The sequence below is a fragment of the Gymnogyps californianus genome, chromosome Z (assembly GCF_018139145.2).
Source record: "Gymnogyps californianus isolate 813 chromosome Z, ASM1813914v2, whole genome shotgun sequence".
Taxonomy (NCBI): domain Eukaryota; kingdom Metazoa; phylum Chordata; class Aves; order Accipitriformes; family Cathartidae; genus Gymnogyps; species Gymnogyps californianus.
Window position 1 is genome coordinate 28681066 of NC_059500.1, and position 17361 is coordinate 28698426.

General features: G+C 44.4%; 1 protein-coding gene across 1 annotated transcript in view; it reads left to right on the plus strand.

The window, feature by feature from the left end:
• The first annotated feature begins 1306 nt into the window (after window positions 1–1306).
• The window catches only part of RNF38 (ring finger protein 38), a 118143-nt gene continuing 102088 nt past the window's right edge, over window positions 1307–17361 (plus strand). Inside the window, 2 exon segments of the mRNA XM_050913689.1 lie at window positions 1307–1619; window positions 1622–1837. Of these exon segments, the coding sequence (XP_050769646.1) occupies window positions 1307–1619; window positions 1622–1837 (529 nt within the window).

Here is a 17361-nt window from a genome sequence, read left to right on the forward strand (position 1 = left end):
CATTATTTTACTCTTCCTGAAAACCAAACCCAGCTGGATCAGCTCGGTAAACGTAGCTGTTCACCTCAAGACAGACACATGCACGCACGCACAGACACATTCTCATTAGTTTAAGAGAAACCCTTAGTTGCATTCCTACTATCTTCTCATGCAAATGGATTAGCTTGAATAATGCTTACCTGACAACAAAGCAATAAGCCGCCATTCCCGTGACAAATTAAGGCATCTACCGACATCTCTGATTTTTTGCATAAACCAGCAGGCGCAGTGTGCCCCTGCACCGTGAGCGGCCTGTATCAACGGTGCCCCCCTGACGCCTTCCAAGCTGACGGCAGGGTGGGGCGCTCCCTGGTCCCCACACGTGCCTGTAAGAGCCGGCTCCACCTGAATACCCCTCACCGCCCAGGTGCCGGCGCCGGCGGAGAAAGCGCCGCTCTCCGTGCCCGCAGCAGTCCCGCCCCGCCCGAGGCCGCTCTCTCCTGGGCCGCCGCTGCGCAGCGTCCGCGCGCCACTGGGGCCGAGCGCAGCCCCTGCAATCGCCCGGCCGCCCAATCGATCGTGGCCTTTGCCCCCTCCCCCCGGGCGGTCGCCCCCGCCGGAGCACCGTGCCGCTTCGCTGGGCGCACGGAGGGGGGCGCAGAGCAGAGGGCGGGCCACCCAGCCGCCGCGGGAACGACAAGGCCCCTGCTCACCACAAAGGCGAAGGGCCCGCGGCGGCGCCCGTGCCCAGCGGCCCGCAGAGACGGAACGCGAGACAGGGCGAGGATGATTCCGGGCTCTGCGCGCAGGGTCTGCTCGAGGCGGGCTGAGGGCCGCTGGGCCCTGGGGGGCCCGGCCGATCGCGGCGCGGGCCCCACTCCCCCTCCCCCGCCCGGCCGACGGGGCGGCGGGGGCACCGCCACAATACAGGGCGGCTGGCTGCCGCGCCTGTGTGCTCTCCGCGGGTCGTCACGCCTTACAGCAGCGCTGCTGCGAGCGGGCTCGGCCTCGCGGGAGGCGAGCGGCCTTGGGGAGGCGCCGGGCCGCTGGGGCCAGGACGGGGCGGAGGGAGGGAGGAAGCAGGTGGGGAGACTTCCTCCTCGTCCTCAGCAGCGAGCAGGGCGGCGGCGGTAGCTTCTCCCCCGGAGCAGCCGGCACGGCTCGGCACTGGCTTCCGCTGCCCGCCTGAGGGCTGCGCGCCAGCTGGAGGCTCCCCACGTCGCCCATGCCGCACACGTGCCCCCGCTGGCGCTGACCGCTCCTTCGTCCCCGCGGCGGGGCTGCGCTCGAGAAGGCGGGCGCCGCCGGCTGGCCGAAGCGGGGAGCGATGCCCATCGCCGCCCGCCCAGCGCCCCGCAGGCCGCAGTCCGACGCCTGCTTCCTCGTCCCCGCCCGCCGCGGGGACCGCGGCGCCGCTCCGCGCGGCGAGGAGAGCGGCGGCGAGCAGCCTCAGCCCCTCCGCCAGGCCGGCGACGCGGACTCGCACGGCAGATGGGTGGCTTCTTCCGCCGCCCCCTTCCTGCCTTCCTTCTCCTCCTCCTCCCCTCCGCCGCCCCCCGCCTCCTCCGCTGCCTCCTCCCCTGCACCCGAGGCCGCCGCCGCTGCCTCCACCTCCCCTTCGGCTGCCTGCCTCCTCCCGGCACCCCTCGGACCCGCGCTAGCTCCCGCTCCGGTTTCCCCGGACTCGCTATGAGCGGCGGTGCCGCTCGCTTACCGCCGGCCCCCGCCCTTTGCCCGCCGCCGCCGCCCCTCCACGGGCCGAGCCTGCCGGAGCCGGGAGCGCGCAGCCAGGGCCGGGGTAGCCCCGCCGGCCACGGCGCACCCCGTGCCGCCCCGGGCGCCAGAGGCCCGCCACCAGGTGAGCGGGAAAGGGGCCCCGGGGGAGGGGGAGTAGCTCCGGGCGTCCCACCCCCGCCCGGCAGCGCAGCCGGCCCGGAGGGCCTTGAAGTTGTCCTCCGCAGTGCCCGGAGTCGCGACCGCCCCGGGGGGTCCGTCCCCGGGTGGGTGGCGGGCAGCGGCACGGGACGGAGGAGAAACTCCCACCGGTCGCAGTAGAGCGAGGCAAGTCCCGGCGGCTGCCGACCGGCCGTGTGTCGCCCGCCAGCGACGGCGTGCCCGGGGGCTGCCGCAGGGGGTCCGGGGCCCCCTGCGCGTCGGTGGCCAGCGCGGCGATGGCTTTTTCCCCGGCGGCCAGGATGCGGCGTTGTGAAACGCGGGCGGCCCGCGGGGCTGGGGCTGGGGGTGTCGCCTCTGGTCGTTGTACCGCTGCCAGCGCTGCCCCGCCCTGCACCCCCGTCTGTCGGCCGCCGGTGCAGCCGGAGGGGTTGCGCTGCGCTGGGCGTCGGTCCTTGCTCGTCCTCGCGGCGGCAGTGGCCGCGTCTCATGCGAGGCTTTGGTGTGCCCTCGGCAGCGCCGGGGCCTGGCCGGCCCTGCGCGCCCTCCCTCATCCCTGCAGCGGCTGCTGCCCTGCAGCCTGCCCTCGGGCTCCGCGGGGCGCCCGCTGTGCCGCGCTCCTGAAAGATGTTGTGTGTGTGTGAGGGGGATGTGTCCGTGTCCCTGAATCAGGCGCCGCCCCTCGCAGCGGGGTGCCGGTCATCTGTGGAATCCACGGTGTAGAGTGGCCGGTCACCTCAAGTTCCTGTATGTAGCTCCAAAATGCTTTGGAAGTCAGGCTGCCTCTGTGGGAACTGCGGCTGAGTGCCTTTGGGGCCCTCAACAGCTGCCCCTTAAACGTGTTCTTGAGTTTCCTGTTAGAAACAGCCCGCAGCAGGGTCTCTCTGAGGAACTGATGTTGGGTATGTGGCTAACTTGTCCTGGAGCTACGATGTTTTCAGGACTGAGGTGCCAACATCTGGGCTGATGTGCTTGTTGTCAAACACCGGAGCCGCTTCCAAGACTGCACTGGCCTTTCCCACATGCTTAAATTCAAACGAGTGTCTGTGTGGTTTCAGGACTGGGGCCTTAGATGTTTTCCTAAGCTGCTGTTTGTGAACGGCAGCAAGAATGAAACTGCTTATGTATATATGAACTTAGTAATTAGGAAGTAGTATGGGAGAACGGCAGGAAACAAGACATTGTTCTTTGGGCCTGGAGGGTGAAGAAATGAGATATCTGATTAGTCTTTTCTCAGAACATGTTTTTAGTGGTGCTTATGTCTTGGGGACTTACTCGGATGATTTACAGGAGTCTGCAGTATGGATGTTTATACTGATGGAAATCTTGCTTTGAAATGAAGTAGGTTTTATAGACAAGTTCCTCTTGAAATTTGTGGTTGACAGAATATTAGATTGCTATGCAGAAAGTTGAGGAAGAACTTGAATTTTTACTTTTGAATTGTATTACGTAGCTCAAAAATAGCTTTCCCTATGTGCTGAGACCGCACAGCACACGGGGAAGATCAGTCTCTCCTGCCTAGCTATTTGGGCCTTCCAAATAAAATATATAGGAGGAAAATATTCTTCCAATATATGTGATCTGGAAATGGAAGTTTTACCTGATGAAACTGTATTTCAACTTTTTGTTTTAAAATTGCTTCAACATTCTTGGTGTAGATGATAACCTTGTCTTAAAGCCTGATCTCAAAACCTCTCCTAACCTTCCCGTACTCTTAATAATCCCATAGACAAACTGACCTAGTATGCTACTATTGGGAGATGAAAGCTTTTGTATTTCCCATGGTTTGGAAAATCTTGGTGGAGAAAAGAACTATAACCCTTATCATATAATTAATTCATCGCAGGCCTAGTGTACGAAGACCTGACTGTTGGATTAGGGAATGCTGAGCTTTTTCTTCTCCAAAAAGGGAAGGGGCTTTTTGGGTTTGTCCTGAAGTTTTCGTATTCAGTAGCACAGACCCTGTGCTTAGAAGTCCTGTGCTTAATGGTAACTGGAATAGTCAGAACTAGTTTGCACAAAAGAGCTCTTGCAGATGCCCAAGTTAAATGATTAAGTTTTACAATATACTGAAGTCACAGTAGCAGGTGAACGTTGTTAGTTGTGATCTCAAAAATACATAAAATGTTTTCATGTAGTATGATCTCTGATTCATCCTCTAATTTTGAGATAACATGTCATAATTTACAGACAAATCCAGGAGATCTCTAGATTGGGGATGAGAAATGGATTTTCTTTTTCCAAAGGGAAAGACTGTTACTCTGACTTTGTGAAAGTCTGCCTGTTTCATTCAAATATTTGTCACCAGAGGAAAAAATGATGCACCAAACTCTGGCATCAGGGCTGAACTTGGATTGTTTTGCTGAGCATTCTCTTAGTTGTGCTCTTGAGAGCAGCAGTCTCCTATTGGTGGTCCAAATATATTAACTTTTGATAAAATACTGCATTGTGATCTGGTCTTCAAATGTCAGGGGTTAGTGAAATTACTGTAGTTTACAAGCAAGGTTGAGAGAATGTTTACTATTTCTTTTACCCCAGCAGAAAAACGGTTAGTAATGGCTGGTTCTTCTTTTTTGTTGTTGTTGTTTCTTTTGTATTTTTCTCCCAAACAGTGTGTGTCAACAGAAGGGAAAGTCTGTATTCGTCGCTGTCAAATTAGTGAAAGAATATTGGACTAGAAAATGCTGCACTGAACAGCTGATTCTTTGTTTCATTCAGGAAATTGATCCTGATCTTAAGAGGCACTTCACCTTCCATAAAGTACTTTGCCTCTGCTGGGGTACATGCATCTCCTCAGTGAAAAAGAGAAACCTGCCTGGAGGCAAGGTTGTCAGCTAGGAAAAGAAAAGTGTGTCTTAGACCTTTCCAGCTTCACTTTTTTTGTGAGGTCTATATTAACATTCTCAGGTTTTGCAACATTTGGAAAGGAAAGATGGCTTTTGAAAGCTGCAGTGTACTTAAGATACTGGTGTGATGTCTATAGCTGGTGAAAGCAGCTTTTCTCTTAAACATCTTTGTTGTGCATATCAGCTTTTTGGATGTCATCTGGTAAACTTTGCTAAATTTAATTAATATTGCTTGCCCTCCTTATGTTGCAAAGTCTTTAGTTAGAATAACTTTAAAACTAAAATTTTTGTTTAAGATGCACATGAGGCTAAGTCCTATCAGAAAATATTGTTAAGAGCAGTAATAGGAGGTGCTTATTTAGGCAGATAACTAGGCATCTGCTAAGTCTTTCAGTTCGGAGAAGCTGAAACTGCTGATGAAAGGATCAGTACCAGTTTTCAAACATATGCATAACTGCGGAATGTGAGGGGATGGACTTGCTTGTAAAGATACTACTAATGTGTCGATTAAGTGCTGTAGAAAGCTGTTTGAATTCATAGTGATTCTGCCTGATGCTGTATATGCTAAGCAGTTGTAATATAAGTACTAAAACTCCTTGTATGTTCATATCAGCACATGTAAGCTTTTGTGCCTTTAGCAGTAGTGCATAGTTATACCGTCTATGCATGGTATGTGTGGTTTTGTTCTCAAACTGGAAAGCAGTTACTGTGGCTTTACAGTGAGTGTCATACTTAATTCTGCAATGCCTGGAGACAGATGCAAGTTTTCTGGTGTATGTCACGGTGATGCCTTCAGAGCTTTATGACCATGTAAAATAAAGCAAGATGGAAAGATAACTTCTTAGTGAGAAAAAGTGAAGCACATTCAGTATGTGGATGATTTCCAAGAGTTGTGATTGATTTTGATAGATTAAAAACAAACAAAGAAAAAAGAAAAACCCAAACTGGAAACTAGTATTGCAGCACCTTTATTTGAATTTGGTTTAAGTGCAATGTTTGTAAGTAAAGAAGTGGCTTGGTGGTACTTCTTGGTTAGAATTACCACAATATTGTAAATCTGTTACTGTGCATGTTTATTGGGTAGAACTAATCTGTCGTGGACCCTAGATTGTAATTACCTTTAGTATCTCAGAATTATTTATTATAATGTTGGTGTGTTGGTTTTGGTAGTTTTGAATTATAAAGCAAGATAGAATGCTTTGTTTTTTACATAAAGTAGTTGTACTCTGAATAGATTCTAGTAATCATGGAATTAATGCTGGCAGACATACCCCGAATGTTTATTTCCAGAAGTTAGTTATAACAGGAATGAGTTGCATGTTTATGGGATTAATTCAGGAAATAATTGTTAAGGGAGTACATTTACATTTATTTTCGGATAACGTACATTTGTTTTAAGTCATTCTCTGTGACTACTCTATCACTTTATTTCACTTTCTGTGGCAAATTAATATGTAGTGCTTATATGAACTGGAAATGATAATTTTATGGCCTGACATTGTTCTATGCCGTAAATGTACTGTATGAAGTTATTTTGGAGGTATGCTTTTTAGGTGCCAGCACCAGCCAGCTCAAGTGAATGCTAGCAAATGTTGATATTTCCCCCCCGACGTAAGTATTTAAAGAAAGTGTGAGACTGAGATAAATGTATTGTAAGGAAAATTAATAAAATAAAATTAATATGCAGATCTTTTAATTGTAGTTCTTGCAGTACAAACAACTTTATTCTTGCTTATACTGGCATATTTCAAATGTAGAATATGCAGGAGCACAGGAATGAAAAATTCCAAATTGTCTCTATAGTACAAATTTCAGTTTAATAATAGGAAAAAGACCAGAGATAAGCATTTAATTTTGGAATGCATGCTCCGCTTTGCAACATCTACTTATGAAATAATCTGAATTATCCTTTTGGTCTAATCCATCAAGATACTGATTATTGTCAGTATCTGTTGATTCGAACTGGATGACGTACTGGAACTGATCCTTGAGCTGTCAGAAGGACTGTGAGTTTGGGGGGGCTACACAGAAAAACATAATATGGAGCTGCAATGTAGCTGGCAATTGATTTCATTTGTAAACTCACCTGTCTTTTGTTTGCTACTGCTTTGGCTAAAAGTTGTTAATTGCCTAGAAAATGGGGGAGAGATTAGTTTTCATTAAGAGGGAAAGTGTTAGATGTGTCTATTGGTTTTTCTACTGGTGTCACTCCACAGGCATTGGTGAAGATGGCATGGATTTGCAGCTGAAAAGCAATTTAGCTCTGACGTCTTGTACAGTTTTTGGTTAGAGTTTGCCTGGTTTTGAAACTGATGGTCTCATCTCACTTAAAGTAACTAATAACAGGTAATTGATGATTCAATGTGCAGTACAGTCTCAGTTCAAAGAAAAGGAACGTCGTGAAAAATTACAGGTATACGTATATAAATGTGTGTGTGTATTAGCTTTGTTCATGTCCTAACAGTTCCCTCTTATGCCTGCATGATTTTTCTGTATTTAATGACAATGCTACAACATTTGCATTTTCGTATCCATCTCAAGTTGGCATCCCAGGCACATTACATGTGCTGTTTGAGCCTTGAGCTATTTCTTTCCAAGATGAAATTACTACAGAAAAAAAAGTTAGGCAGCAGAGCAGATTTTGTGCTCTCACTGCGTCATACTCTCACTGCTTCACCCATGCTTTCAGATGGGTGTAGACACTGAAAAGTCAACACTCTTCTCAACATAGTTTGAGAAGTATGTTTGCCTTGTCACAAAAAGGTTAAAATGAGAAATTGCTTTAAAGAATATTAATAAACATGATTGTGAGCATTGTAAATTCTTGGAAAAGCTGTGCTCAATTAAAAAATCAAGTTGTTGGGGTTTTTTTTTCCTTGACTTTTTATATTTAGTTTTGCTGCTTATACAGCCCTTTTTTTCACCCACAAGTTATCTTGGCAAAATGAAATCCACACGTGCACAGACTCTTTTTGACCCATGTTTTTTTCCTGAGAAAGATAGGCTTTAAATCTTTTTCAACCAATAGCATTGCAGCTTTTTTTCTTAGTTCTTGCACCTCAGCTACTTTAAGTGGTCTCTTGTGTGGCATCTGCTTAATATCAGAAGTTCAGATGGAGATGTGTCATCTAAACGTAAGAGTTGTCAGAATTACTGTGATGCAAGATGTGGGTGGGATAACAAGAAGGAAGAGTACCAAAATGTCAGAGAACGTCTTACAAAGTTTGCAGTGGGAGCTCCCTTTGCACTGAATATTCTAAATATGATGGTGCTGCTTTCTCCCACCTTTGTTTTTCTGGGTTTTGTTTGTTTTGTTGTGGGTTTTTTTTGGTGCTGTTTTTTTTTTTAAACACCTTCAGGTTGCATTCTTACATGCTTGTTCTAAACTATTTTTTTCTTCTTTGTGTATGTGAAGTACAGTAAATGCTTGGTTCTTAGAATTGCCTGAATGAGGAAGATTCTCCATTCTTGAGCGGAAAAATACTGTTGTTCTTGTGCTCTGATGACTTAAAGCTTCCTTCTGGAAGTTACTTGATGCATAATGTAGAGCAAAGAATGCATGCTTCGCTTTATTTAGGGAAAGATGCAGGAAGTGGTTTTTGAAATAGTAAGTCATAGGTATTTTCAGAAGTATTTTAGCAAGCACAATGTACAGTGTTTTTGGTTTTTGAGCTTCTCAAATGCACACACATGCTCCAAATGTTCATTCTTAAAACACTCTTCCCTATACCTTTCTCAGTTGAGAGCCTGGCATTCCAGCTTTAAGCTCCTGGGTTGCTGTTCCCATTATCACTGGCATTGTGTTTAGGTTGAGCCTCTGCATCCTCACTCTCATGCAAGCCCTTTGCAGCCATGATATATGAAAAAGTAACATCTGTGATCAGTCTGTTGGTGGTAAAGTGTGTCAAGACCTTTCTCAAATGTCTCTTGTAATGACTGGGGTTGTGGAGCCTCACAGATAATCTATGTTACTTGCTACATTGTCCAGCAGCTGGTGTCCTTTTCTTGGACATGGGCTGTCATAGTAACCAGCCTTCAATGAAACATTGTGGTATTTCAGAGCTGACAACTCTAAGCATTGGGGCTTGGTCACTAGCTTCTGGGACAATCCCAAATGGGAAATGATAATCTTAAAAGGAGACATACTCCATTGCTTAATTTGCGACAACAACAAAAAAAAATCAGAAAAACTTACTTAAGTCTTTCATTTAATTTTTGTTCTTTTGTATAATGTACATAACTGTAGCACAAGGGTATGCAGCCAGTATCAAAAAGAACATTACTTACACTGTTAAAGGGTGTTTATGATTGTTTTTGCTATTCCTTATGAACAAGGGAATTGCACTTTTTCCTGTAATACTACAGATTGTGGTCCAGGGCCCATTTTTTTGGAAGGAGGGCAGGAGGAAGGTTGTTAGTTGTGTTATATATTTTCTGCCAGTCTATGTGTTGAGGAGTAAAGTATGAATTCTGTGACTCTTACTAAAATACTTCATAATCTGCATACCTGGAAAATTGCCTGTTAGGAAGACTACCCTTAAATAATTTAAAAGTTGCTGAAAGCCATACACAGTATTTGTTCGCATGACTTCTATTTGTATGAGAGCCTGGAGAGTGGCTATTAAACCACAAAGTATGGCTAGTAATGTTAACTGTGTATATAGAGAAGTTGGGTCTGTTGGAGAGTACATGGAACAGTGCGAGTGCTGTATGATTGAACCTGCACCAAGGAACTGCAACATACAGTTTGAAAACATTTGCTGCATGTATTTTCAGCACAGCTGAAAGTTATACCCTCTTTATCTTTTGCTGCTTTGCACCTGGCATATGTTCAGGTTCCAAAGTGAAAACATTAGAGTTTTACATTTACTATCTGCTTGGGTTCTTGCTCTGCGAAGATTTGGGTTTTAGGCACGTGGGTACTTCTGCTTTCATTAAGAGCATGTGAAAATGTTTGCAGGATCTGAATTGTGGTGGGGTTTTTTCCCCCACCTACAGGTTGACATTTTTAAGTGATTTTTCTATTCCCCTTAAGAATGTGTTTATCTGCCTATTTTTAGTGTGTGCAGGCTTTCTGTATAGATCTTTTGCATGGCATCACTTTTTTCCTGTTTGTAAGTTGATATGGCAGCAAGCCAAGCAGGAGTAAGCAGCAGCTTTTGGAAAGAATTTATGTGCAGATTTAGTGGTAGGTTATTGAGCCTTTTCGTTCAGAAACCCTGGGAGTCTGTGATCCTTGTGGTTTGTGTGTGTTTTTGAGCAAGATTACTTAAAGTGTTTATGGTATGATCTGAAAATTGCTTTTGCAGATGATTTTGGAGGTTGGATACAAGTTAGACTTCTGAGCAGTTTCAGAAATTCCTTATGATTTTTGGAGGCCTGGGAGTGAAGGCTTTTAGCCACTGGTGTGAGAATTGTGTTCAAACTTAAGAAATCTGTGACTGTGCTTGTGAAGAAGTAAAGCAGCAAACTGTGGTACATGCTGCAGTGGCATATTTCAAAAAAGTGGGAGTCAAGATATATTTGATGTTGTTCTTCATAGGTGTCTGTTGAGTTGGACTGAAAAAGTGAGGGAGATACACCCAGAAAAATATTCCTTTCTTCATTAAAACTTAATTTCATTTTTAAAACATTGTCAGTCTCTTGTGCCCGTAGGGTCTTTCACTTGCTGACTGTGTAATATTTTGGTTGGTCATGCATGATGCTAAGCCATAGAAGTGTTTATATAAATCCTTGTTTAAATGAATAATCTGCAACAGTTTTGGATTAATGAAATGTTAAATGGATTTATTTTTCTCTTCCTAATTTTAAATTAGTCTAAGAGTGGGAAAATTTGTCATCCTGAATGACCCTGAGTTTGGTGGTTGAGTCAGTTACATTCCAAAACCCTCACTTGGAGTTCTTAGAAGAAAATGTTTAGCCAGTCTGTAAATTCATAATATGCTGGTTAGCTCCTAATCTGGACAAATGGATATTCTTTTCTCTTTTCTTTTTTGGGGGGCAGGGGGAGGCGGGGATGGGACATAAATCTTCTTGATCCTGCTTTTATGCATTGAGATACAAAAAGTACTAATAATGAAGAATTTGAACATTGAGGAAAAATAACTTAAAGGATTTGTTGCGTTTTGGCTGCTTTTTTTAAAAAGGGCATAGTGAACATGAGGGATTAGGGAAGAGCTATGAAAGTGGTAAATACGGTAAAAATGATACGACAACAGTGACTAGGATGGTGTCACCTTACAAACTTGAAAAAAACACTCCTATTACTGAACAACATACCTCTTTGGTGAAATAGTGGTCCTCCAGCTAGTTCACAGATTACACCATACTGTGGGGACCAGTCAGTATGCTGGGAGGCAGATGTGCTATTCAGAGAGACCTTGACAGCCTGGAGCGTTGGGGACCTCATGGCATTCAACAGAGGCAAATGCAAAGTCTTGCACTGGGGCAGAATAACTGTGTGCAAAAGATCAGGCTGGGGGCTGAATGGGTGGGTAGCAGCTCTGCTGAAAAGGCAGATACTGACTTAGGGGAGTGAGCTCACTTGTGGTCACCAAGATGATGTAGGGGCTGGAGCATGTCACCTATGAGGAGAGGTGGAGGGAACTAGGGTTGCACAGCCTGGTGAAGAGATGTCACCAGGGCGAGGTCTCAATGCTCTCTACCCTTCTGTCATGGGAGGACACAGAAAAAAGCGAGCCAGACTCTTGCATGCTGGTAGGGCAAGAGGCTGGGAATAGGACTCGGGCTGGAACACATGAATTTCTGGTCAGATATTAGGAAGAATTCTTTTCACCCTGGAGGTGGTGAAGCACTGGAGCAGAGAACTGGAGACATTATGGAATTTACAACTTTGGAGATATTCAAAACTGAGCCAGACAAGGCACTGGATAGCCTGCTCTAAATTGGCCTGGTCTGAGCAGGGGGATTGGATTAAGTGACCTCCAGCAGTCTCTCCCAACCTGAATAACTCCGTATGACGCTGTAGTGGGCATGTTGCCCTTGGCTTGGGGATGCCTGCTTCAGGCACTGTAATTAGAGAAGTAACAGTAATTTGGGACTATTTTAGTTGCAGATGGTCAGAAGTGATGGTGAGAACTCAGTTTGCTTAGGCATACAAGTGTCACCTCTGTCTCGTGAGATTTTTTTTTTTTAACCTCGATTTTTTCACCATGTTCATCTTAACACGCTTCCTCCCCACACAACCAAAAATACCTATTGTGATTGATATTTTGTGCTTTTGGGTAAAGCATCAATAGCTGTTTGTATTTAAAGGAGTGCTGAAAGCAGAGCTACATTTCTGCCTCTCAACACTTATTCTTGACTTATTTGCTTGCTGGTTTACGTACAAGCAGTCTGTTTTCTTTTGACAGACAAAAGTGTGCACTTCAGGTTTTTTTTTTTTCCCCGTCTTAGAGATGTAGGGGATGTTGAGTCTTGTCTTTGCTGTCATACTTGGTACACTTTCTCAGAAGGTGTCCAATAAATGAATTGAGAGATGTGTTGTTCGGTAATGGGAGGGGTTTTTTCAAGCTTGTAGGGTATGTGAGTAAAATATGTACAAATAAACAAAAAATACAAAAGATATTCACTGACGTATTTTCATCTTTTTCTGTTAGTCTTTACCTAACCAGTAGTTATGATGTGATGAGTCCACTAGAGCATAAATCTTCTATAGTATTTTTAAAGAAAAATGGTACAAACAAGAATTCCGTCAGTAACATAAAATATGAGCATAGCAGAAAGTAGGCAAAGAGTGAAAAACTGTGGTATATGACCTCCTCAGGTTGCCTTCCCATGTAAATGTGAAGTTGGCATTCTATGTAAAGCTGACATGCTTGTTCTTTTAGTCCTGTTTCTGTGTAAATAGCTTCTGACTTGAGGGAGGCTTTTTCATTTCGAAAAAAGAATCGTAAGAAATCAGTGGTTAAGTAGCAGATAAATTAGTCTGCCCCCTGAAGAAAACACTGTGAAGGGAGCTGATGCTGTTCTGTTTGGCTTACTTGACCCATGGACATAAGTAGTTGCTGGGCAGCTAGCCAGTGATTTGCTTCCAAACAGCTGCAGTGTATGGTCTCTCTTACAGGGACACAGGAAAGAATGGAGGATATCAAGGACTAGGGAAACCAAAGGAATTGCAGGGAATGGGAATTTTAAGGATTTGGAGGGGAACTGGGTTATTGCAGGGAGGGAACATAAAAATACAGAACAAAAATCCATGAAAACCAGTTTTCATTAATTCTGCCTCTCATGTAGCTACTGATTTCTTTTGAGGATCACTCTTAAAACACCTGTGTCATAAAAGAGAATTTTCAAAGTAAACGAGTTGCCCACATTGTTATAGACTTGTTTAATGTGAATTAACTGAAGTATCATCTGTATCTCTTGTTAACCAGCTGCACGGAGGCTGTGTGGCAAGGCAGGTAGTGAGGCCAAAAGAGAATACCAGAATTTTCTGGAGTTCCTGAGTCTCCAGTTAGGTCGGGGCAAAAGTGGCCTTGAAGCATTTTAAAGCAAAGATGGCTTTTGTGCCATTTGTTTCATTTATTATTCTTTAACATTATGTTTCTGTGTTAGGTCAAGTGTCTGTTTCCTATCAGTTATTTTTTGGATGCTGCATTTTCTGTTTGGGACTGTCCCAAAGAGACAAATGTTTCTACTAGCTTAGTTCTTCCTTACCTTTGTGTTCCTCCCTTTTCTGCTGTTTTACCCTTTTGGTTTTTTCCCTCAAGTTTAATAGTGACAAAAAGAGGAGTAGCAAAGAAGTCTAATAGTCTGCATCAGAAGGCAAGACATAGGAAATCATTCTGTCATTGTACAAGGCCATAGGAGAGCTTTGTTTTCAAGGCACCATGTCTAGTTTTGGAGGCCTTTTATGTCTCTAGGAATTTTCAAATTAAGGTGGTTTGTCCAGCAAAGAGATACTAAAATGAGTGCCTACTGAACTATTTTTAATTTTGATCTTCTAAAGATCTTGAATTTGTACCATTTGGAGAAGAAATGCTGGCTAAGGTTTATTGCATCTCTGTAGAGGGAGGGCCTAGAATCTCTCTAGACAGCAATAGGTGAAAATACTTAAATACTGCTTAGTACAGTTGGGATGACTGTTGTTGAATGTCTGTGTACTCGCATGCTTTGATATTTATTATCCAGCATCTTTGGAGTTATTGCTTAGGGTTTGTCTGTGCTAGAAAGTTATGCTATGCTAACTTGATCAGTATAGCTAAAGTAGCAAAGATGGTCTTCTCGGACATGAAAGTGTCTTTGAATTGCTCATTCTGGGAGAGTTTGTCCTGTTCTGAGAAAGAGGGTAAGTCATCGATAAGAACATTTTGGCCTGATAACCCCGTTGTTCTTGGGTTATAGACACAGGGCACCTGGAGAATTGCGGCTTACCAATACACTTGCCTGTTCTCTTATTTAGACCGTCAGCTCACAGATGCTTGAAATTCGAAGTTCCTAACAGTTTGGAATGTTTGGTATTGAAAAGAAATTTCCAGCCATGTTGGGGGCCCATGTGGGGCCTTTTTGGAGTGCTTCAGCCTCCTTGTCAGTGTAGTCCATGTGATGAAATTAAGAGGTGATTTCCTACAAAACATTTGTGTTTGTATGCCTTTACCTTACTTTGCCTAACTTTTGCTGTCTTGGTTTTGTTGCTCCTTGGGTTCAAACATTTTGTGCTCCCCTCAGCTCATTTGACAAGTCATGCTGAAGCTTCCTGGATTGATCTCATGGCTTTCCAGGCTTTTTCGTTGCTTTTGCTGCCTCCCAACCCAATTAAGCTTGTCCTTTTCAAGGCTATTGCTGAAGGAACAAATATCAAAGTGTAATAAAAATACTTTGGTCGGCTGAATTGCACCTCTTTTAGATTATTACGTTCAGCATTCGTGTGGCCACTGGAGCTATTTATGTTATCATAGGAGCAGTGGCATCAAAATGGGAGAGCTATCATGTAGCCTTAGGAGGGGGGAAACCAGGACATGTGCATATCTGTTCTCCAGGGTTGTCCAGAGGTCTCGATGGAAAACACAGTTAGCAGGCTGAGGTTGAAGAAACACCTCTGGGAGACGTGTTTCTGAGATGTGAAAGTGATTCTGAGCTCTGGTAAACAAAACACTGTCTTGCTCCAACTGCTTGGATTCCCTGTGAGGATTTTGAATGAACACTGGCAAAACTGGGCTTAGAATTTTGTTTTTATGGTGTTAACAAGGAAGGCTTTTACATGTGAAGCAAACTGCTATTGTTATGAATTTATGACTCACAAAAAGAAGGGAAGTGGATCTTGGTTAGTGTATATATAAAAAAGAAATGTGGCAGTCTGATCTCTGGTTATGTCTGAACCTCTAGAGTTTTGCTCTGGATATGGCATATTTTGTGTTGCAAAAACGTGGGTAGTGAGAGCTTAAATTCTAAGTTTACTCATCCAGGCAATGCAGATGTTACTTTCCAGAAAACATTGTGAAACAGAGCAGGTGCATACAGGTTTTCAGGAGCAGATTTGCTCTGGAAGCATAGGCATAATTCTCATCATCAACTACGAACACTCATGCTTCAACTTTGCAAATCAAGTATCATGAAAACAGAATTGATCTGTGATCTATTGGTCTGTGTTTGTTGATTTCACTGTTTATGCCTATGTTAAAGGAGGCGTATGTGCTCTTGTACTGTGAGGTCTGTATTTGGAAAGGGGGAGGCAAAAGACATTGTTCCCATAGACTTCCAAAAGTCCAATGGCTGATCTTCATTACTATAGAGAGGCTACTAGAAGGCTTCCTTCTGCTTTTGGAGATGACCCAGAGGCTGTTGAAGTAGGAGCAGCCCTGAGAAAAGGGTACTGTGCTGAAGCAAAGATGGATATCTCACAAGTCACAAGATCGTTGTTCATTCAGAATCTCCTTTAAATATACATTTACATTTCTGTTGAATATTCTCTATTTTCCCACTTGCTATTATTACTGTTATTAGCATACTGATGCTCTCAGAGAAGGATTGAGAGTTCAAAACATGCACAACTGGTGATAAATCCGGTGTCTTAGATTCTAACTCTCTTTTGCCTTGCATATTTTCAGTTCGTTTGCTGCTAGAGACAAACAGCCCATGCATGTGGGAATGCTGACAGGCAGGCACACGAACTTACATACCTCAATATCTAAAACAGTCACCTCTATCTCTTAAAAAGAGCTACAGTTTAGCAGTGGTCACATTCCTTGACTTCTGATTGCCCCAGTGCATTATTCCAGGTATAAAAAGAGGTGCTGCTGAGGAGGAAACTGGCTCTACGACATCCTAGATTTATGTGTCTTGAATACATTTTAAACTTTACGGGGTTCTTTTGTGAAACTTGTCTACAATATATAACTCTGCTAGCTAATGACTTGCTATTGGGGCTGGCTGACCTGGCTACTTAGATACTTCTCTTCCAGTTCTACACACTACTTCATGAGATCTTGGCTTCAACTGAAATATGCCTAAAAGTAAACTAGACATATATATAGTTTTTAGATCTGTGTATATACATTGTGCATAAATCGGAGAGCCCTCTGTTCTGGATTAGATAGAGGTATGCCTTCATTAAAAGCAAAAGTGGTAATGCGTTCAGTTGTATAAAGATACTGGTAATAGCAGTCCCCATCAGAAGGAGTTAGTCACTTAAAATGACCATATAGACTGTGTATAATTGCAGTAACTTTCCATATTTCTCAAACTTTTCATGTATCTCATAGAGTTTGAACTCAAATGGGTATTTTTGCTGTTAAGCTGCTAGATGAACAACTGAAAACTGCTGAGCTATGTGGATATGTCACAGGTACTGGCTGACGTGCATCTGTGTTGCTGCTTTTGCTTTCAGATGTTACCATGAGTATCAGTTGGAGCACAAGGAGCTATGGTAATAGGAGTGTTTGGGAGAGCTGGGTCTTGTTTACTTGAGAAAGGTAAGAGTGTGATGGGACTGTGGGAACTCCTGATGGAACAGCGTGAGAGTGGGTGATAACTAGACAGGCAGGACCACCAGGAAATGAGACACCTTACTAAGTTCAAAGAAAAAAAAAATCAGAAGTTGAGAACTGGCAACTGCAGAGAAGGAAACACTAAGAAATCCATTAGAAAGAAAAGTGAACTGATTACTTCTGTAGCCTGTTACTGAATTAGGAGACATGAAGAAAATTCCAGAGTGCAGTTCTTTTGCATAGGACGTAAAAAATTAGAAACTATGGAAACTAAAATCAAATCCTGTGGAGAAAGAAGGTTATCATGTTGTGGTGAGTTAACTTTGGCTAGATGCCAGGTGCCCACCAAGCCGCTCTATCACTCCCCCTCCTCAGCTGGACAGGGGAGAAAAAATGCAACAAAAGGCTTGTGAGTCGAGGTAAGGACAGGGATATCACTCAGTAAGTACGGTCACAGGCAAAACAGACTCGGCTTGGGGACATTAATTTACTTCATTGCCAATCAAAAGTCAGAGTAGGATAATGAGAAATAAAACCAAATCTTACAACACCTTCCCCTCATCCCTCCCTTCTTCCCGGGCTCAACTTCACTCTGAACTTCTCTACTTCCTACCCCCGAGTGGCATAGGGGAATGGGGATTGTGGTCAGCTCATTACATGTTGTCTCTGCTGCTCCTTCCTCCTCAGGGGGAGGA